The 20845-nt window shown below is 51.2% G+C and overlaps 8 protein-coding genes across 8 annotated transcripts; 3 read left to right on the top strand and 5 right to left on the bottom strand.

Annotated features, from left to right (window-relative positions):
- Nucleotides 1–1295: 1295 nt before the first annotated feature.
- On the bottom strand, nucleotides 1296–2552 carry COCMIDRAFT_6777 (uncharacterized protein; the record flags this gene model as incomplete). Its single annotated transcript, XM_007691442.1, has 2 exons — nucleotides 1296–1859; nucleotides 1911–2552. The coding sequence occupies 2 exons, from the start codon at nucleotides 2550–2552 to the stop codon at nucleotides 1296–1298; spliced, it is 1206 nt and encodes a 401-aa protein (XP_007689632.1).
- Nucleotides 2553–3269: 717 nt separating this feature from the next.
- Nucleotides 3270–8642, top strand: COCMIDRAFT_6776 (uncharacterized protein; the record flags this gene model as incomplete). The annotated part of the gene is made up of 3 exons (XM_007691441.1): nucleotides 3270–3617; nucleotides 3789–7403; nucleotides 7452–8642. 3 exons carry the CDS (start codon nucleotides 3270–3272, stop codon nucleotides 8640–8642), a joined length of 5154 nt encoding a protein of 1717 aa, XP_007689631.1.
- Nucleotides 8643–9949: 1307 nt separating this feature from the next.
- On the top strand, nucleotides 9950–11988 carry COCMIDRAFT_99779 (uncharacterized protein; the record flags this gene model as incomplete). The annotated part of the gene is made up of 4 exons (XM_007691469.1): nucleotides 9950–10036; nucleotides 10094–10273; nucleotides 10321–10612; nucleotides 10667–11988. The coding sequence occupies 4 exons, from the start codon at nucleotides 9950–9952 to the stop codon at nucleotides 11986–11988; spliced, it is 1881 nt and encodes a 626-aa protein (XP_007689659.1).
- A 210-nt stretch (nucleotides 11989–12198) lies between these two features.
- Nucleotides 12199–13222, bottom strand: COCMIDRAFT_99801 (uncharacterized protein; the record flags this gene model as incomplete). The annotated part of the gene is made up of 2 exons (XM_007691468.1): nucleotides 12199–12956; nucleotides 13009–13222. The coding sequence occupies 2 exons, from the start codon at nucleotides 13220–13222 to the stop codon at nucleotides 12199–12201; spliced, it is 972 nt and encodes a 323-aa protein (XP_007689658.1).
- Nucleotides 13223–13482: 260 nt separating this feature from the next.
- On the bottom strand, nucleotides 13483–14114 carry COCMIDRAFT_99797 (uncharacterized protein; the record flags this gene model as incomplete). Its single annotated transcript, XM_007691467.1, has 2 exons — nucleotides 13483–13697; nucleotides 13769–14114. The coding sequence occupies 2 exons, from the start codon at nucleotides 14112–14114 to the stop codon at nucleotides 13483–13485; spliced, it is 561 nt and encodes a 186-aa protein (XP_007689657.1).
- Nucleotides 14115–14422: 308 nt separating this feature from the next.
- COCMIDRAFT_6773 (uncharacterized protein) lies at nucleotides 14423–14860 on the bottom strand (the record flags this gene model as incomplete). The annotated part of the gene is made up of 3 exons (XM_007691440.1): nucleotides 14423–14509; nucleotides 14569–14648; nucleotides 14725–14860. 3 exons carry the CDS (start codon nucleotides 14858–14860, stop codon nucleotides 14423–14425), a joined length of 303 nt encoding a protein of 100 aa, XP_007689630.1.
- A 352-nt stretch (nucleotides 14861–15212) lies between these two features.
- On the top strand, nucleotides 15213–17979 carry COCMIDRAFT_99805 (uncharacterized protein; the record flags this gene model as incomplete). The annotated part of the gene is made up of 2 exons (XM_007691466.1): nucleotides 15213–15600; nucleotides 15653–17979. 2 exons carry the CDS (start codon nucleotides 15213–15215, stop codon nucleotides 17977–17979), a joined length of 2715 nt encoding a protein of 904 aa, XP_007689656.1.
- A 1005-nt stretch (nucleotides 17980–18984) lies between these two features.
- COCMIDRAFT_99757 (uncharacterized protein) lies at nucleotides 18985–20484 on the bottom strand (the record flags this gene model as incomplete). The annotated part of the gene is made up of 2 exons (XM_007691465.1): nucleotides 18985–20115; nucleotides 20170–20484. The coding sequence occupies 2 exons, from the start codon at nucleotides 20482–20484 to the stop codon at nucleotides 18985–18987; spliced, it is 1446 nt and encodes a 481-aa protein (XP_007689655.1).
- Between the last annotated feature and the right edge of the window lie 361 nt (nucleotides 20485–20845).

Below are 20845 nucleotides of genomic sequence, written 5' to 3'. Positions count from 1 at the left end.
GTACGGCGCGTGCAGAGGATGCGGGGGGGAAGGCGCAGAGGACGGATGAAGCCGGGGGCCTAGAGGAGGACGAGGGCGAAGCACAGCATAATGATGATGATGACGGCACCGGTCATGGAGGGTTGAAACGAGCCATGAGTGATCAGAGCAGGGCTTTTGTCGTTGTCGCGCTAGCACCACGATTGATTCTTGCCATGACGACAGGGGGACGCCATTCGGCCTGCCCTGCCTTGTCCTGTCCTGTCCTGTCCTGTCCTGCCCCGCTCCACCCCCGACGCGGCGCAACAAAAGAAAAGAAACATATGCAAAGGCCCAACTAACTCGATTGCATACACATGCACATGCACTCACACACACTATACTACTACTACTTACCATGTATGTACGCTAATATATGCAACTACACCACTTACACCACCATACATGTACATATACAGTACCACCATCGCCTGCCGCTCATGGCCCCAGTCACGCCATGGGTGCACCACCAACCAGCCAACCAGCCTGCTCTACTCTGCCCTACTCTGCTCTACTCTGCTCGCCTAGTATTCCACCACAGGCCATCTTGTCCCTCCCCCCGCCCCTGTCGCGCATACAGGAATGTCCTCCGCGGTGACATGCTGCAACCATCGCATTGTCAAATGGCGGTGTCAAACTCGATGCTGAATGCTCCGATCGCCGATGCACCCTCAGCCCTTAGCACTGCCCGTTGCCTTGCCAGCTTCACTTGCTGTGTACGGCCCTGCAAAAAACTTTGCACACCACTCCTGGTGTGGTTAATGGGTTGCACCTGGGCCCAGTTTGGCCCTCAGAGATAAGAAACTTGGTCACACGTCCAGACATGTCCACCGATGACCATGTCTGCATACACACACGCACACACACGCACACACCCAGCACCGGTAAACCGGTGGGGCGGGCGCTGTGTTGATCATGGCCTCGCGCTTGTTGAGTGCCCTCGTGAATCTCGCTGGCCAAGGCCGTTGCTGCTCAACCTCTCCGATTCCAATCATGCCTCGTCTCTTGCGCCCTCGCCAGCCCATCCATATTGCCCTGCTGCTGTAAGCGAGCCTCGCCTCGCGTATTGGGCCATGTCGCAGTCAGCGCATATCGTATGTATTGATAACCATGCATCTCGCCGACGGCCGCGCCTTCCTTACTCGTCCGCCAAGCATTCCCACACCAACGTCCCCCCTACTTGATGACCCCCGATCACAACATTAGTTGAGACCCTGATGGACAAAACATGCGTGCTACAACCCGCTGGCGTCTCAATTCATGGCTACAGAAGGCATCTAGAAGAGAGCCTCTTCTGCATCGCGCTTCGGTGGCGCCTTTGGCCTCTGCAGCATCTCGTAGCAGAGGATGGAGGCTGCAACACTAACGTTCAGACTGTCCACACCAACCTCGTTGACCCCGCGACCATGCCGAATACCCACTTTATAATGCGCCAGATTCAACAGGCTAGCCCTCAACCCCGTACCCTCAGCCCCCATCATCACTATCGTAGGATGCTCTGCTACAGGGCTGTGGCCCGAGGGCAGCCGTTTGGTGCTTCGAGCCATGGTGTATACAACCCCGCCACACTCCATATCAGTGGCTTCGGCACTTGACATACTACTAGTTAGAGTGCGCGGCACTGCATCGCTCGCGTATATTCGCCAGCCTGCTCTAGAGCTTCTACCCAGGAAATCTGTGGGTTCTCCAACCTTGAACAGCGCCATCGCTTCAGCGGCCCCTGCCGAGGCCTTGACCGCAATGTGGCTCCAGTTTGCCGTGTGGTGCGTCGGGGTCACAATGGCATCTGCGCCTAACACATAGGCCGACCGTGCAATGGCCCCGAGATTGCCTTCGTCAACCTGATCTGGTTAGTTTCCACTCTCTCTCTTCAACGACCAATGCCCACTTACTACTCCATCCACGTATAGCACTAGTGGATGTCTCCAGCCGCCCGACCTGTATGTGTATAGCTCCTGCTTGCCATTGACAAGTACATCTTCAGTGCTCTGACTGCCAAGCGCTACGCTGAAGCTTTCATCTTGAAGGGATCCCATCTTGAGTTCTGTAATGGGCAGAACAGGAAGTGGGGATGACTCTAGGATTACGCCATTGTGCGGGCGCCCACTGCTAGCCTTGTCCATTGCACGCAGATACTCGTCTCCTACTTCTTCCGTGATTGGGAAAAGCTTGTGGGCTCGGATCTGAGACATTAGCCCATCTCTGCTCGCACCCCGAGAGTGTACATAGAGCTTATAGAATTTACGCCGGTTTGCTTTGATTGCAGCGAGGACACTTGAGTGGCCATAGATGAACTCTGAAGCGGCAGTCGTGTAGGGAAGTGATTCTGGTCCCTGCACCGATTTCCTTTGAACCTCTGTCCTGCTCTTTGTCCCAGCCGCCTCACTAGATTGCCCTCCACCAAATCGATCCCCTGGTGCTGTTCTTGTGTCTTGGCGACGAGAAAACTGCGGTTCAGATGAATGGCCATCTGCTACATTTCGAGTATGCGCAAACTGGTCTCTACCAAATCGCTCCCTTAGTGCTCCTCTCATGTCGGACCGATAAGAGAACGGTGATTCAGAAAAACGTCCATTTGCTCCATCTCGAGCACGCCCTTTGTCGAGTGTCACATGATCCCTGGTGCGTGGATAAGATGTACGAGTCCTGGGTCGGTCTTCTTGAAATCTCCCGGAACCACTGTCACGTGGAGAGCTAAATCGTTCAAACCTCGCCTCATAACGAGCCTTCAGTGGCTGTTCATCCTCGTTGTCCTGGAAAGCTCGTGAGCGCGGTCTAAAGGGTCGATCCGGGCCGCCTGATCTACCCCTCTCAATAGCAGCAGTGATGGATTTGTAGCGACAAAAAGTCCGTGGCAGAATTATTTGCTGCGTCCGAAATAGCGAGCTACCATTGAAAAAAGGGTATGTCATAACAAGAAATACAGGCTTTTGCGGCCGTGGAATTGGCAATTTTGTATTGCAGTATTCCTAGATCCAATTATCGCAAAGTCAAAAAAGTTGCACCCCGCCAAGCTAGGCGTTTGCACTAACTCTTAGCGCGGACGCGTCATCACGTGCCCGCGGCTGCGCGCTTCGCGTTCGCTGAGAGTTAACCCCATCGGCTATCTGCCTACACACTCGTTTGGTTCAGCCGTCCGACGCTCTCACCCCCACTCTTCAATGCGTACATGGTGCGATCCGCGCCGGTGAATTACTCTACAATAACCGCACCGCAAAGTATTAACCCCGTGTGGCCGCTTGTACACCATCATGAGTAGTGATGAAGATAGCGCGGCGCTCATGGCCGCTTTCAAGAAAAGGACTGCCCCCAAGTCCATGCCCACTCCTACACCAATGGAGCCTGCAAGGCAGCCTTCGGGAGCTGTCCCACCCCCTCTAGCCGCTTCGTCATCTGACGATAAATCTGCTATACACGTCCAGAAAAACCCAGTGAGACGTAGACTGCAATGTGTGCGCATACCACCAGTCAGGATCAATAGAGCAGAATATACATACTTTGAACCAAGCGAGGAAGTTGAACGCGTTGTTCGGGAGATCTCAGGCAAACTGGGAGAAATAGCCTACCAAGTCAAGTTGTCTGGAAATGGCATTGAGCAGGTGAGTTTGATGTCAATTGAGAATCACCCTTTCACAGGTAAAGGCAGTAGAAATGCCTTTCACAATACATAGGAGCGGTCTGACTCCTACTGCCACTATCCTTTCTTGCTCGCCTTTCCACCTTTCCACCTTTCCACACATAACTCTCAGTATCTTACTAAGTAAACTCAGCTCTCTTTCGAAGAGCTTCTCCAACTACCTGGGGGCTCAGAAGCACTGCATGCATTTGAGTTGCACGACAATTCCGGTATGACATCGAGCGCTGACGACGACGACGACATGAAGCTCCGGGCTAGATTTTCAAAAGTCACAAACAAGGACTTTGTAGATATTTCAACGATTCCCATTTCTTCCTCGGAAGACGACGACCAAGATGGGCCCGCAACGGCCTCGCGCACACAGCGACATGGTCGCGTACGGACACTGAAGCGCAGCGCTCGCTCGCAGAGATCCTCCAGAGCTCACTCGTTGAGCAGCGGCCTGGTTGCACTATCCACAGACGACGAGGACTCTGGCGTTTCCGGTAGAAAACCGAGAGGCCGAAAGCGCAAAGGCGCACAAGAGCCCACACGCCGTTCATCGAGAAAACCACTACAAGTGCAGGGCTATGATGAAGACGACGACACTGACAACTCGAGCGCTTCTGACATTCTCCTTTCTGATTTGGGCGCTGGTCGGAAGCGCAAACGACGGTCCTTGCGCACTACTTATCCAGAAAAGGTCCCTCGTGTAGGCCAACGGCAGTCTGATCGAGCAACACGAGCAACGAACAATATGCAGGAAGCGGGCATGGATGACATATATCGATCGGATTCAGAGCCAAAAGTTGCTGCCCAGAAGGTGTCAGTCGTCCGCGAGGTGTTCGCAAAACTTCCCCGAAGTCACCCCTTTCGCGGGCGCCACGCAGAAGGCTGCGAAGTGTGCTTTGATGGACCCAACGTTGCACCTTTGATTTACTGCCAAGGGTGTTCATTTGCGTACCACAAGAACTGCCTTGGCAATCGATCTACTCGTGATCATCTTGTCACAAAGATTGGCGACGAGGACTTTGTGTTGCAGTGCAAGCGATGTATCGGCTTCTACAAGATGAAGGATGCGACTGCCCCAGACCTATCCCGGTGTCAGGACTGCGCAGTATCCGGTGCCTCATGTCATCCTTTCAGAAGTCGTAAAACAACTCAACAAGAGATGAAGGAACGCGAAGAGAATAACGGATACGATCCGGTAGTTGACGTTCGTTCTGAATTGATCAACAACGCAAACAATGTCCTCTTTCGATGCACTAAATGCTCTCGAGCATGGCATTATCATCACCTGCCACCTATATCTCCATATGCAATGGACGCCAACCGTGATGACGAAGAGCTAGCGGACGAGCGGTTTCGCGAATACTCTAGAAAGTGGCTCTGTAAAGAGTGCGACGAGACCAACGACCGTAAAGTCGGTGCAATCGTCGCCTGGCGACCGTCGGATGTCGAGTCATATAGACTGGGCATACCTTGCGAGCGAATCTGCGAAGACGACAAGCAGTATCTTATCAAATGGGAGAACAAATCTTACTTTCAAGCAGCATGGCACTCTGGAGCCTGGACCTGGGGTGTTACCGCCGGAATCCAGCGAAAAGCTTTCTTCAAACGTGAAGAAGGCCCCAAAATGCACACTGAAGACGCCATTCCTGAGGAGTACCTCCGCATCGACATCGTCCTTGACATCAGATACACTAGCTATGTGGAGATCCGTAGCGAGGAAATTGACAAGGCTCGCATTAAAGAGGTGGATCAGGCTCTTATCAAGTACAAAGGTCTCGGATACGAAGACGCCGTATGGGAGAGCGTCCCAACGCCGGAAGATGGTGATAGATGGCTGGACTTTGTCACTGCATACAACGATTGGGTCGCGGGCCGTTATGTGAAGTGCCCGAAACAAAGTGCCCTCAAGGCACGCCTCGACAAAGTGCGTAGCACACCGTTTGCCACTTTGGAGAGAGAAAAGCAGCCTGACAGTCTTGTGGGTGGAGAACTGATGAAGTACCAATTGGAGGGGCTCAACTGGCTCTACTACAAATGGTACGATCAAAAGAATGCCATTCTTGCCGACGAGATGGGTCTTGGAAAGACGATTCAAGTCATTGCTTTCATGGCAACACTCGCCCAGGAACATAGCTGCTTTCCTTTTCTGATTGTTGTACCAAACTCCACTTGTGCCAATTGGCGACGGGAAATCAAGCAATGGGCACCGTCTCTCCGCGTCGTTGCATACTTTGGCTCAGCTAAAGCTCGTGAAATGGCCTACAAGTACGAGATGTATCCCAACAATGCCAAGGACCTACGATGCCACATTGTCGTGACATCGTATGAAGCGGCCGCCGACCACAGTTGCAGGAGGTTCTTTAGGAGCGTGAATTGGGTAGGCCTCATTGTTGATGAGGGCCAGCGTTTGAAGAACGACAAGAGCCAGCTGTACTCTGCTCTCACAGCAGTACGTGTGCCTTTTCGACTGCTACTGACCGGTACACCGCTTCAAAACAATGCCAGAGAGCTCTTCAATCTGTTGCAGTTCCTGGACGATACCATTGATGCTGCTGAGCTCGAGGAGGAGTATGCAGATATGAACGCGGAGAAGATCAGGGAGCTACACAACCGCATCCGTCCCTTTATCCTTCGTCGGACCAAAGCAAAGGTGTTGACCTTCCTGCCGCCCCTGGGTCAGATCATTCTTCCAATATCCATGAGCCACCTACAAAAGCAAGTGTACAAGTCGATCTTGTCGAAGAGCCCTGAGCTTCTCAAGGCACTCTTTACTACTGACAGGCAACTTAACCCCCGAGAGCGCAGCAATCTTGGTAACATCCTCATGCAACTGCGCAAATGTCTCTGCCATCCATTTGTCTACAGCCGCGAGATTGAGGAGCGAACCGATGTTGCTGCTGTATCCCATCGCAACCTAGTCGAAGCCTCTGCCAAGCTCGGTCTTCTGGAACTACTGTTACCAAAACTCAAGGAGCGTGGCCACCGAGTACTCATTTTCAGTCAGTTTCTCGACATGCTCAACATCATTGAAGACTTCCTGGATGGCATGCAGCTTGCATACCAGCGACTGGACGGGACAATGGGTTCGCTCGAAAAGCAGAAGCGCATTGATCAGTTTAACGCCCCCAACTCACCTCTCTTTGCCTTTTTACTCTCCACTCGTGCAGGTGGTGTTGGCATCAACCTTGCAACTGCCGACACTGTTATTATCCTGGATCCAGATTGGAACCCACACCAGGATCTCCAGGCTATTGCCCGAGCTCATCGCATTGGTCAAAAGAATAAGGTCCTTTGCCTTCAGCTAGCAACCCGAGCCTCAGTTGAAGAGAAGATTATGCAAATGGGAAAGAAGAAGATGGCTTTGGATAAGGTGGTCGTTCAAGATCTCGACAGGGAAGACCCGGAAGATGAGGATGTTGAGTCGATACTCAAATACGGTGCAGCAGAACTCTTCAAAGACGATGATGCAGACCACGACATTCGTTATGACGACGCCTCAATTGAAAAGCTGCTGGATCGTAGCCAGATTGAGAAGACGCAGACGAGCGAGGATGATTCTGCCGAGTCACAATTCGGATTTGCGCGCATTTGGGTGAATGAGAAAGGCACATTGCAGGACGACTTTGATATGGCCGATGAAGAGGTGGCCCCAGATCCGGGAGTTTGGGACAGGATTCTGAAGGAGAGGCAAGCTGCAGCGGCCGCTGAAGCACTCGCGCGGGCTGAGGCCATGGGTAGGGGTCGGCGGGCTAAAACCGTATGTCATGCTTTGTTACTCGTGTTGGCAGAAACTGACTTGATACAGAATGTTGATTACACTGCTGAGATGAAAGATGCTGACAATACATCTGTCGCTGGAGAAGATCATTTCGAAGATAACCTCGCTCATCCGCCCTCCCCTATCAAGAAGTCGAAGAAGAAGCGTAAGGTCAAAAGAGATTCTGAAAGTGACACCGACTTCCAAGCCGAGTCTGAGGACGAGAGCGAGCCTGGTTCGGATAATGAAGATGCCAACGTTGCTCGAGAGCTCGGCGATGATCGTCTTCAAAGTACAAAAAATACTGCCAGCTCGTCGCTATACAAGCAGAACGGCGCAGGTGTGTCCAGTGTTTTTTCTAGTCAACCCCCAAGATTTCCCGGTGTCTCCCTTCTTCCGCCGTCTACGTCCATGGCCATCGTACCACCGCGAGGCGGCTTCAAGGTTTCTTTCGATGAGTACAGAAAGCCTGGCAGCAGTACACAACCAGGTCATTTCCCCTCTTCATCTACTGGTGCCTTGAGCTTCCAAGATCCGTCCGCCATGGCCTATACTTCCCCAGACCCATCTCGAAAGGCGCCAAAAGTATCAAAAACTAACAGGACAGCAGTCAAACCGTTCCAGCGTGTACAACTACCGATCCGGAATCCGCTTGCATTGGCATATGGTACCTACAGCCAATATTCCTGCCCAGCTTGTTTGAAAAACCATCCACAGGGTGCTTGTGAGTTCAAAGTCGCAGGTGTCGAACACTGTGGCTTGTGCGGTCTAGCGCACTATGGATACTCCCGTACATGTCCGCACATCAAATCCGAAACCCAAGTTCGTGAAATGCTGGAGGCTCTCAAGAGCTCGCCAGAAGACAAAGAGCTTGTAGATGCAGCAGTCAAGTATCTACGTGGCGTCAAGGGTACTCTTGTGCAGCAGAAGAAGAGGGATAAAGAAAAGGCAGCTCTCGCCAAGGCTAATCCCATTCCACCGCCTGGATACCCTGGCTCAGTGCATGTGCCAAACCACGCCTATCCTCAGCTACTCAACACTACTAACGGGTATGGTTCGAATGTTCCGCCTAGTCACGGCTTGCCGGAACCGCCAGGTGCACAAATGGGTCATAGGGACGGTGTTGGTCAAGGCCAGGGTACGCACGCACAGCAGCAGATGATTCAGCAGATGCATGGTCAGGGTTACAACGACCAGCAAGTCGAATCTGCCCTAAGAGGTTTCTTGGGCAGTGGTTGAGTGCATAGTCTCTGGGTATTGTGGTCATTGGGCAGGGGAGGGAACTGTAATCCGGATATTCTCTCCAGGGAATAGTGGTATTGAATTTACTACCGAGGCAGCAGGGGTAGGAGTTACTGTGTATTTTACATGTATTCAAGAGATCATTCATGCATGAGCTAGACTCGGTGATTAGCTTCGGGTCGGAGATTATGACTGCAGAAGCTGGTGGAGGAGGAGGAGGAGAGCAGTGACAATACAGTCCTTGATATCCGTGATTCTCTCTTATATGCTTGCGAGAAACGAACGCTGCATCCACGCCTTTATATGTCTAGCGCTATGCACCCACAAAAAGTATCATTTCGCTGGTACATTCTCTAGCCTTGAAAATAACTGCCTCTGAATGGTGTGCGGACTTCTGTTCCACGCGGCAGTGCCAGGCTAGGTTTATCGATAGCGTCACGTGAGCCCGCCCATGGGCACTTGACCCATGACCGCAAATACGTGCGACATGCGAACTTATTCATGTTAATTTTGATAGCAAAGTACATACGACCATTGGAAACTGAGAATTAGGCATCCCGTCCGATCTGCCCTATACAAGCAGTTTACCGGCGGATTAGTAGTTAGGTGGGTGACCACTAGCGAATCCCCGCTGTCGTATGTTTTTGTTTTGTGACTTTTTTTATTTTTTGCACACTTTGCATGTCACGTGGCCATGTCTTGACACGTCGACATGTGAGAACGGACATGACAGTGCTGTTTATTTGCTTTGTTTTGAATTTCACGCTCGTGGTTGGTTCTGGTAAGAGCGTAGAGATAATTTCTTTATACCTTTGCCCATACCGTTAATAAGCTGAGGCTGTTGTTAAAGCTCACTCTGCATTGATAAGTGAGCTTAATCCTGTTTTTATCATTTATAATATGCTGATTATATCATAATCGTGATTGAAAGATCCCAATATTACACCTAGCGCTTTGAACATTTCAACTCCTTCATGCTCTTCCTGCTCTTCTTGCTGCCTTGAGCATGGGTTGAAATGAAATGAGTGAAAGAGCGAGCTTGGTTCCTCTCTGTCACATGACGGCGATAAGGACCGCTAAATTGCTGCACAGGCCACGCAGAATGCCCACCTACGTCAGCTAACAGGTACGCCGACACACTCCGCTCCACATATAAAATATCCATAGCGTGGTTGATTATGAGGCTGTACTAGTTCCAATTGATCTGGATTTCTTATTCATCACCCCATCAACTCATCGGCCTGCTGTCTGACCGAAGTAGATCTGCAGCCGTAAGCCGATAGTAACGTTGCACCACAGCCGCCATGCTGCCAGAAAAGAAAATCGACTCGCTTGGCGCGCGTTTGGAGCAGTTCAAGGAACGTGATCAGGAAAGACGGATTGATTTAGATGTAGGAGAATATCGACATGCGCTTACTTTCCCCATACTCCACTAATCCCCCACTTAGAACCTTCTCGCCGAGTATCGTCAATTGCTCAACGAGTACAAAGTACTTAAGAAAGCCTACGAGGACATGATAACCAACACTATTTCAAAGCCATTTACATTGGGAACGCCTACTGTAAATGCAGCAAAAAAGCCGCTTGATTCCTATGTCCTTGTACTAGTCGATGGAAACGACTACATTGTGAGTTTTCCAGCTTTGCATGAAAAGACTTGTCTGACTCTGCACAGTTCAATGAAGAGCTCATCCGCGATAAGGAAGAAGGCGGCATGCGTGCTGCTCGCAAGCTCAATGATGCTATAGAAAAGTACATACAAAGCATATCACAGACTGTGCCCAGACGCGTAATTGTACACATTTACGCCGATCTCACCAACTTGTCCAAGCAGCTCGCAAGGCTAAAGCTGACTGGCATGGAGAAGCGATCTCTAGCGTCCTTCACTGCCGGTTTCACACGTGCCCTTAGTCTCTTCGACTTCATTGATACCTTGGATGAAGAGGGTACCAGGATCAAAATCAGAGGTATAGTTACTGGCTTACCAAGATACATATAAGATAATAACCAACATTCTGCAGACCAGTTCAAGTTTGCATCCGAAGATGCGGCCTGTAGTCACATTCTGTTCGCGGCCTGTAACGACCCGGCTTATCAGTCTCTACTCGTATCCTACAATGGTGCACGCGACAAAGTCACGCTCATACAAGGCAGCAAATGGCACCCGGAATTTCATCAATTCAATTTGGAGGTGACCCAGTTTCCCACCGTCTTTAGCTGGTCTGGAGTATCCTCTGCACCACCGGCCAATAAACCGGCAACGCCCACTCCGCCCAAACAAAAAGCGCCATTGCAACAACCCATACTGAAACCTGGATTAGCGGCTCTACATAAAGAGTCATGGAGACGAAACGACTCTGTGAGCGTAGCAGAGTCTGCATCCGGTCCCTTATCTCCTGCACTGACAAATGGACCACAACCTTCCCATGGGAGTTCATGGAGACGTAACGGTCCGGTGAGCGCAACAGAGTCTGCGTTTGGCGACTCATCGCCTGAAGAATCGAACGACTTTGTGGAGCCCGAGCCCGAGCCTGCCCGATGGGACAGTCCATCCCCACGCGACCAAGCACCGCAAAGCATGCCAACTGGGGCGGCTAAGAAGAAAAACGTGTGCAGACACTTCCAAAAGGGATTTTGTCGCGCTGGTGGAAAATGCAACTTCCTACACGGTCCTGGCAGTCTGACCGGTAGTGTCAATGGTGGCGATAGTGGCCAGGACTCCAGGCCACTTCTAAGCCCAACACTACACGCTCTCTCAGAATCGTCCTGGGCACAGGGTCCTGCAGAAACATCTCAAGCCTCTCCAGCACCCCAAGCGCTCTTGGGTGATCGAAGTGAAGTCTCATCCGTCCTTCCCAAAGAGTTCGTACCAGGTTTCGTTCCCGTGAACAAGAATCTCCAGCGCCTCGACCCACACTACCCCCAGCCCTCCGCACAGGACTGGAAGGTGTACAACACGCATTTCCACAAGGCCAAACCATGCAACGCGTTTCATCTCGAGGGCAGTTGCACAAGTTATGACTGCAAGTTTGACCATAGCGAGCTCGACGCACAAGTCAGGCGCGTACTCGAGTACGTTGTGAAGCGCACTCCGTGTCCCAGGAAAAGTGGGTGTAGGAGGGAGCATTGTATCTTTGGACACTTGTGTCAAAAGGAGGATTGCAAGGGCCCCAGGCCGACGGGGCAGAGAAAGTGTTGGTTCAAGCCTGATCAGCATTATTCGCTTGAGGATTGTCAGCCAGTGAGTGTAGTGCCTGTAGAGAATGAGGAGGAGCGTAGTGCGGTGGGTGAGGGGAATGTTGGTGACTATATTGGGATGGAGCAGGTTGATTTGATGTGGTAAGTGGAGGAAGAGTAGATGGGCATGATGGGTGTACTTTTGTTGCTTTTATAATAGGGATTTAGTGGATCTTTACGGTAGTACCTAGGATTCATGATCCACGAGAAAGCATCAAATGTCATATATTGTCACGAGAGCAGTAGCTTAGATTGGAAATCGTGATACTATGTACACCTCTGATTTGGAAATAGCAGAATATGATTCGGATTGTTTTCACTTCTCTCCCGTCGGCGCTTCAACAGGTCTCTGTGTCCCATCCATCTCGATAACACCCACGCCATCTCCCATGCAAATCACCCTCTCACACGCCACCACCCCATGCTGCTGATCCCAAGCCTTGTTATCATCTCCATACAAAACAGCATGATACTCTATCATTGACTGCTGTTGCTTGTAGGATTGCGCATTCCGCCCTTTCAAGTTCCTCCGCCGCCTCCACGCCAGAAAACCCACAAAAGCAAGGAAACAAACGAAGACGCAAGCACTGACTGTACCGCCTATCACTGCTCCTAGACTATTTTTTCCTTCCTCGGAAGTCGTTGTATCTTTATCTTCCGTCACAGCAGGAAGACTAGGACTGCTGGAAACAACTTCCTTCGTAGTCACAGTCGCGGTAACTGTCTCTCTTTTCCCCGTTTCCGTATTACTCGATAATAATATGCTCATACCTGTGGAGCGATATGCAGTGCTGGTAAAAGCTGTTTCGGCGCAACCATGCTGTGTCATCACCATGTTATCGTAGATGAAGTGCCACTGGTAGCATTTTTGAGCGGTGCTGGTTGTGCATTTTACGATTGCCTCGTCGGATGAGCAGGCGGTGTCTGTGCATGAGGCGGTCATGTCGGTGGATGCGATGCAGGATGTGGGGAGTGTGCAGGGGGCGTTTGACGCTGGGTCGCAGCAGCCGTGGATGCCGAAGTAGGTGTTTGTTGCGCATTTCTGGGTTGGGTTTGCGCATGTTATCGGGCTGTCTTTTTTCGAACTGAGTAAGTTGGTAGCTTCGAGTAGGCAAGGAAGACTGACCTGGCGATCCGGAGACGAAGCCGCATGTGTAGTCGCTTCCACTGGTCTGCCGTTTGAATATAGACAAGGGCAGTTGTGCTGCTGCTGTTGGCGCAGGACCCCATATATCCACTGAAGAGACGAAATGTGTAGGCTCTGGTGTTGCTTTTGATAGTGCGGCTGCATTTGCGATTGCTGGCGCCAGAAAGGCGAGGGTAAAAAGAACAGCCGTCATTGTGTTTCCATGTGCTTGGGGGGCTCTTCTCTCAAGGCGACATCGAAATGACGAGGCAAAGGCAGTAAGATAGAGGGTACATAAGTAAGCGATATGGCGGAGAGCGTGCGGCGGCTGAGCGCAATGAGAGCGAGGAAGAATATCCCAGCAACATATGCTGCGGCCAGGGTAGCTCCAGAGCTTCGCCTGCCTATAGAAATCGGTTCATGTCCCTGGCGGTCCAATCGAAAGCGGCATCGTGGTGCGATCATGAGCAAATGTCACGGTAGCATGGGGGTAAGCGTCAGTATGAGCATGCAAGGCATTCCTAACACTCTTCCCAAGCACACCTCGGCTATCTCGTCTTGGACTAGACGACAGAGTAGTTGACCACTGATGAAACGAGTAGTTTGTATATTTGTACCGGATCGGGACAAGCGTAGGATTACGCACTGGTAGAGTTGGTGGTGGTGGTGATGGTGTAGAGTGGGTGGGCCTGAGCGTGCATGTGGCGCAGATCAACAGGACGTAAATATAGCTAAAGTGGGCATGTTGAGCGAACGGAACACAGCATATTCATGCAAAATGACGAAGAGAAGCGCTGTTGCAATAATTCCCGGATGGCTGGAGGTAATTTGTAGCACGCCTTACTGGGCATCGACATGCAAGTGAGGGGCTGAGGCAGACAAAGAGGAGCTCTGTACGTGGGAGAATGTGTGGGAAGTAGTTGTATGGCCTTGACCAATACACGACGATTCGCAAGACGGGCGCTCTTGGAGGGTCTTGAGTGACGAGTCGTGGTAGAAGGTAAGCGCTGGCCCAAGACAGAACAAACAAAGCCACAAATGGTCGTGCGCAAAGGGCGGACCTTGGAGTTTAGTCGCACTGGCCTAGTTTTCGTATTATGCCACATGAGACCAAGCAACCAGCCTCATGAGGCTGGTTGCGTGAATGGCTTGGCCTCGCCTCGCCTTTCCCTTGCTTCACAGTTCCGCGCGTACTCAGCACGTGATTATGGCTCAGGGTTCCAAGTAGAGATTGGTCTCAAGACTCAACATATGCAAACGTCCGACTCTTCCTTAGCACGACCTATCTACAGCATTCGTCCCCATAACGCCAAGCGATGATCCAAAAGCGATAAAACTCCTCCATGATGCTGTTTCGTGCGACTGCCGTGGCGTGGGTATGAGTAATGTACAAAGAGAATGCGACGCTGGCCGTCTAGTTGCGCTTGTGAGGGCCAACAATCTTGGGGTACATTCTCGAGAGGTGGTAGTTGATGTTGTTCTTCTTTTGGTTGGGATCTCGCTGGAGTATCCGTTAGAAACCACATATACACCAGCATGTAGAGAGGCGAGTGCACATACTGGAGCATCCATGCACTGGCGCAATTTCTGTTCAAGCTGTGCGCATGCTTGCATGCTATAACCCGATGAAGCCCAGCATCCTAGCACAGACATGTCAGCCTGCGCCAATTCCAACACTACATTTCCGACTTATATAATCCTCCAGCGAAAACATACCCAGAACCGAGGACATTGCGCCGAGGCATGGGTTCACCTCTGGCTTGTTTGGTCGTCGGACGCGGAGCTTGGGAAGCGGTGGGAGAGGGCGATGCGTGGCCGACTGCACGGCACTTCCTTGAGGTTTTGGGACCATGATGGCTGTAGAGTCGTCCGGGACGTGGATGGATTACGATCAGATATTGTCGTCGTCGCTGTCGTCGTCGTCGTCGTTAATCATGGGCGGGTCAAAAGTTTCCCGCAGCGGGCATGGCCTTTACTTGGCGTGTGCGGAGCTGCCCCGTCGTCATCCCTGCTTTGCATGTTAGCGCCGTATCTTAGCCTTTGTTTACATACATACAGACAGCGCATACTTACACACACACATACAGCACCCACACAACACCAACCCTATGCGACGATACTAACGGCCCTCATGACTTCAGCCCTCATGTTTGCGCGTCCCTGAATCTTCTATCCGTGTAGCATTCTTTTCCCCTATCGACGTCATGGCCCCCTCACCGCGCAAACGCGCCACACCGACTGCCAAAACAACACTATTCAACACCACCTGGAACGATGCCGATGCCGCCCTTTTCGATCCCAGCACCCTTCCTGTTGCAAAAATCCCTCGTGGCTGGGAGCGCAAGCAAGAAGTCAAGCGCATTGGCCAGGGAAAGGAGAAGAAGATCTGGCGGAGGTTCAACCTAAGATCGCGTGTCGACAATACCTTCCAGGACGATGCTGATGACGAGGAGCAAGATGCGCTCTCGAGACCCGTCAAGAGGCGTCAGCACATTAGCCCCAAGGCCATGGAGAAGACCTCTACCAGGCCTAATGCAAAGAAGCGCGCCTTCAAGGCCACGCGCTGGGACCGCAGGAAGAGCGTGTTGCCGAGTAGGCTTTTCACCAGCGTATGGCTATCTACAATCTACTGACGCGCTTTCAGGAAAGCGAGCCACTCCTTTTGCTGATAACGAAGCAACCGGCGACGACGAGGGAGACGACCACAGCTACGACTTGACAGAAGGCGACAGTGTCAGCCTCAACGAGCCAGATGAGACCATGCAAGGCGAAGAAGACGCAGTCGCAAGCCCAGCAGGCGCGCATAGGACGCCTGCTTCTACATTTAACTTGGACGCAGCTACCACAGACGACCTTCTCGACCGCGAGAGCCTGGATGGGCACCAAGACATGGAACAAGACACCGATGCTCGGTCTGCTGAGGATACAACACTTGCCAATCTGTTCCGTTCTCCTGCCAAAGTTTCTTACCCCGAGCTGCCACAGATTCAAGCCATTGAGGAGGAGTCGGAAGCAGCCATGGAAGACATTGTGGAGCAGCCCGAGGAGAAGACCAATGTCGACAAGATTGAGCTACAAGGACAAGATCCACATACCATAGACCAGATGCCTGAGTCTCTCACTGAGATTCAGTACCCCGCCTTACCAACCAATGAGACCAAGTCTTCGTCACCTCCACCATCACACGAAGAAGACCAGTCTAAGACAGAGGATAATCCCGAGGCAGCATTACCAATCGAGTCAGAAACAGAGAGCCCAGAGGACGACATAGAGGAGGAAGACACACCGAGCCTCTTGGAAGAACACGATCCGGAAGAAGAATTCACTGAAGCCTCCCTACAGCTGGATATCCTAAGGGACTATCGGAAAACAATACGGGAAACCTCTTCTACGGTTACACAAGGCGATGGTTCCTTGTCCGAACAAGTACAAGCTCATCAGGTCGCTGAAGATGACTCCGAAGACGACACCATGGACGATGAGGCCAGTCCTACTGCCGATGAAGCCGCCACTGACAGCGATTCTGTAACATCCGAGGACGATGCCATGGATGAGGCGCCTACAGAAGACATTACAGATGGCTTGGCACTCTCGTTGAGTACATCGAAACCTGCCTCACCTACGCCTCGAAAACTTCATTCGCCTCCACCTCGCCTAGCATCTAATTTCGAAGATACCACTGTAACGGTTGCTTTCGACGATGACACGGCTATGCTAAAAGACTTTCTCAACCGTGCAGCCGCCAGCAAAGCCGAAAAGGCTGCCATCACCACACACCGAAGGGAGTCGTTGCAGAATCGTCGCGATTCAGATGCCGTCCGTCATGCTCTAGCCTCTCCCAGAAAGGCCCTTGAAGAGAAAGACCCCAACTCGCCAGCCAAACACAACATCGATTTGACCCTTGATTTTTCGCAAGCGCCCACACTGAGCGCACCTAGCGAGGCCCTACCATCACCTACACCAGTCCCAACAGTGCCAGAAGACGCAGACGAAACAAACGAAAAGACTACGAGACGCTCATCAAGAGCCAAGAAGTCGCGCCTACCTGCGCCAGCGTCAACCGGACCGGCCCCAGCGCCCAAGATTGCCATCCGCCGCAATGACGGAAACGAAGTGGTTGTCCTGAAGAAGGACGATGCAAAGGTCCTGGCGGACTTGACCCGCGCAAACACACGTAAGAATAAGCAAGGCGCATTCGGTGTTACTGTTCGTTTGATGAAGGCTCAAATGGATGCAATGACCCAACCACCAATTGACGATACTCCAAAGGAAATTGTCGTCGGCAAGAACGTACGTTGGGATGAGCAGCTAGCATACTACCAAGAGAACCCGGACACTATTGCCAATGCCCTAGCCGAAGCAGAATCGCTAGCTACCCCAGACGAGTTAAGCTTCTCAGACACTGGGTCGGAGCCAAAGAAGAAAAAGAAGGAAAAGACAAGCAAGACTTCTACACCAAAGATCCGGAGAGTCAGGGGCCTAGGTACCGCCAACGGCACTCCAGCAAAGGGTTTGACCGTTCCAACGTCTCTCCTTCCGGAAGCAGTTCAAGAAGAAAAGGAGGCGAGCCAGGACAAGGCGACACAGCAAAAACACCCGCAAATACCCAAGCTAAAAGTGGCCAAGGCAAAGAAGATGCCTGTCGCACCCACCTCTATCGACAGCAGCGTTTCCTCAAGCGTATCCGAAACTAAACTGCCATCTCTAGACGTAGTACCCGTTGGCGTATCATCCTCATCACTCCCCACACAGCGCAAAAGCCGCCTTGCTGCACCCAAAAAAGTCGTCTTACCACAAATGACCAGCTCGATCGAGAAAGAAAACTCGATCCGCGCCGCAGGCTTAACAGACGCCACACCAAAAAAGGGTATTCAGGCCCCGAAAGTCATGGTTGCTCATTCTGGTATTGCGACACCCACATCTACTGGTATGGAATCGGGCTTACCGCGTCGAAGGGGGCGAAAGTACTAGGGTTATTTGTTCCTGTTCCTACTCGATGACTTCTTTTCTCTGTGCATATATACATTTCGTGGGTGTTTTTGGTCGGGGTTGTGGAAAAAGAGCATCTTATTCATTATCATTTGTATATCGTTCTATACCACTTTTTCGTCTTTCACGGTAGGCTCTTCGGAACAGGGAAGGGAAAGTCATAGAGAGGAGTTATTGGGTTGGTCTTGTTTATATGGAGTTGTTTGCATAGGCGTGCATATTAATGAATCATGGTATATCATTCTTTACTACTTTTTTTATCTTTGAAACATATTCCATTGGTGCAAGGGTTGTTGTTGTTAGGGAATCAAGAACACAGCCCCGTCTTTTCTCTCTCTAATATCCAACTTTCTTGTCGCGCTCTCCATTACGAAAACGAATTATATCCATCAAGAAAAATCGCTCTCGAATCTCTCCTCTCTTCCAAACCTAGTAACGAACACTGAATTACGGTAAGATAATTTAATGTCAATATAACTTTTGTCATAATTTCAATAGCACAGAAGGAAGGATTTTAATATTAGTGTCGAAGAAGATTTTTTTTGAAATCTATCCCTTGACTAACTACCGCGAAACTATGTAATTTCCAAAAAGTTTAATCTCATCACTTCAGAAAGTCTTCCGTATCAGCCAATGAAAACAATTAAAACAGGAGTAAAGTTGTTCCATACCCTAACTTAAAATTTGACCAGATATTCCTCTTACACAACCAAAGACTTCAGAGTAGGTGGACAGTGAGGAGTTGCATCATTCACAAGAGTTGTTTTCATGATGAGTTTCATTACTTTTGCTCACTTGTTATGGAGCTGCTTTGAATAAAGCTTCCTTTCCTTTTCCACCATGCGCCTTTTCATAAAATTGAATTCCCTTTTCCCGTCATGCATTCCGCATCGTGATACCGACCAGACATTCTCGCCTTCCGAATTTGACCCGTTTCACACATTTCTCTTGACATCATGTTTCAAATGCCATCCATGCCCATGTACCTCAGACATGCAATTCACTAGTCTTGGTGTTCTCGATGTAGTTCTTGTACTTGGCCAAGTGCTTTTCGAGGTCAGCACACACCTTCTCAACAATCCGCTCGCTACGTCCGATATACAACTTGCTATCCATCATCTCATCCAGCTCGCCCCAAATGGGTTTGAAGAACTCAGTCTTGCGGATGCGCTCGACAAGATCGTTGGCCTGACCTTCATTCTTCACCTGGTAACCTGCTTCGTGCGACAGCACGCGGATCTCTTCGTGAGCATCCTGGCGGGAGGCTCCCTTGGCGACTAGGCGCATGATGATAGACTCTGTAATCATGAAGGGAAGCTCTGCTTGAATGCGTGCATCAATGCGCTTGGGGTATACGACAAGGCCAGAAGTGACATTGTCGAGCGAGAGCAGGATCGCATCAGCGAGGAGAAACATCTCGGGAATATCCATGCGACGAACCGCAGAGTCATCGAGGGTGCGCTCAAAACCTTGGTCCGCGTGAGTCTGAGCAAAGGCTGCGTGCTTTCCCAGGAGTGCACGCGACAAGCTGGCGACGCGCTCTGAACGCATGGGGTTGCGCTTGTAGGCCATGGCCGATGAGCCGATTTGGGTGGACTCGAAAGGTTCCTCGAGTTCCTTGTAACTCGCCAGGTTACGGATGTCACCGGTGATCTTCTTTGCGCTCGAACCAAGGCCGCAGACTGCGTTTGCGACGATCAAATCAACCTTCCTAGTGTACGTCTGGGAAGACACTGGGTAGCAAGACGGAAATCCAGTCTTCTTGCACAGCAGCTCGTTGAGTTGATCGCACTTGTCGCCGTCTCCCTTGAAGATTTCCAGGAAAGAGGCTTGCGTTCCCGTAGTGCCCTGAGCACCACGAAGTAGCAGACGCTCACGCACGCGCTCGAGGTCCTCGAGATCGAAGAGAAGGTCCTGGGCCCAATGAGCAGCGCGCTTGCCGACAGTGATGAGCTGGGCAGGCTGAAGGTGCGTGTAGGCAAGTGCAGGCTCGGACTTCCACTTCAGGGCAAAGGAACGGAGGTTGGAAATGACCTTGGCGAGCTTGGGAATGAGAAGATCCAGAGCATCACGCATCAGCAGAAGCTCAGCATTGTCGGTCACATAGCAGCTAGTTGCCTTGTATTGTGTCAGCTCTTGTGTTTTCAGCAGCAACAAACGCGATCAACTTACTCCGTAGTGAATGATTCCTGCAGCGGCAGGGGCGACTTGACCAAAAGCGTGAACGTGGGCCATGACATCGTGCCTTCTCAGCTTCTCCTCAGCAGCAGCGACAGCAAAGTCGTTGTCGGTGAGAGTCAAATGCTCTCGCATCTGGGTCAATGCTTCATCAGTGATGCCCTCGACGCCGAGCTCTTTCTCAGACTCTGCAAGGTATAGCCAGAGTTTGCGCCAAGTTGAATGACGATTCTCCTTGGAGAAGAGGTGCGACATCTCAGACGAGCTCCAACGGCCCGTCAGAGGCGTGGTGTAGGTGCCGGAGGCCATGGTGTGTGTATGTGTGTGGAGTAGTTGTAGGTTTTTGGCGGTTGGCAGGTGTGGGTTAGCAGTGTATCGGATCGGACTTGATATAGGTAGGGGACCAGTGTTGAAAGTGAGTGAGGATATGAGACTGAAGCAAACCTCGGCGAGGAAGTGATTGTGAGAGGTGAGGATTGAAACTGCGTAGGAGCTCACTTAAGTAGTAGTGTTTGCGTTAAGCCCAATCTAGTAATCAGGGCAGCAGGTATATCGGCAGTGGCGTTCACCATGGATATGGAAAGCAGATTCTATCTGTTGTGTACTTGCGCCAATCGCGGTGAATCTACTATCTGTATGTTGGGCAAGAGTGATGATCTCACGTGTATTC

Source organism: Bipolaris oryzae (genome assembly GCF_000523455.1).
Source record: "Bipolaris oryzae ATCC 44560 unplaced genomic scaffold scaffold_100, whole genome shotgun sequence".
Classification (NCBI taxonomy): Eukaryota; Fungi; Ascomycota; class Dothideomycetes; order Pleosporales; family Pleosporaceae; genus Bipolaris; species Bipolaris oryzae.
The sequence above is the reverse complement of the archived record's forward strand: the minus strand, read 5'-3'. Positions and strand labels throughout refer to the sequence as shown.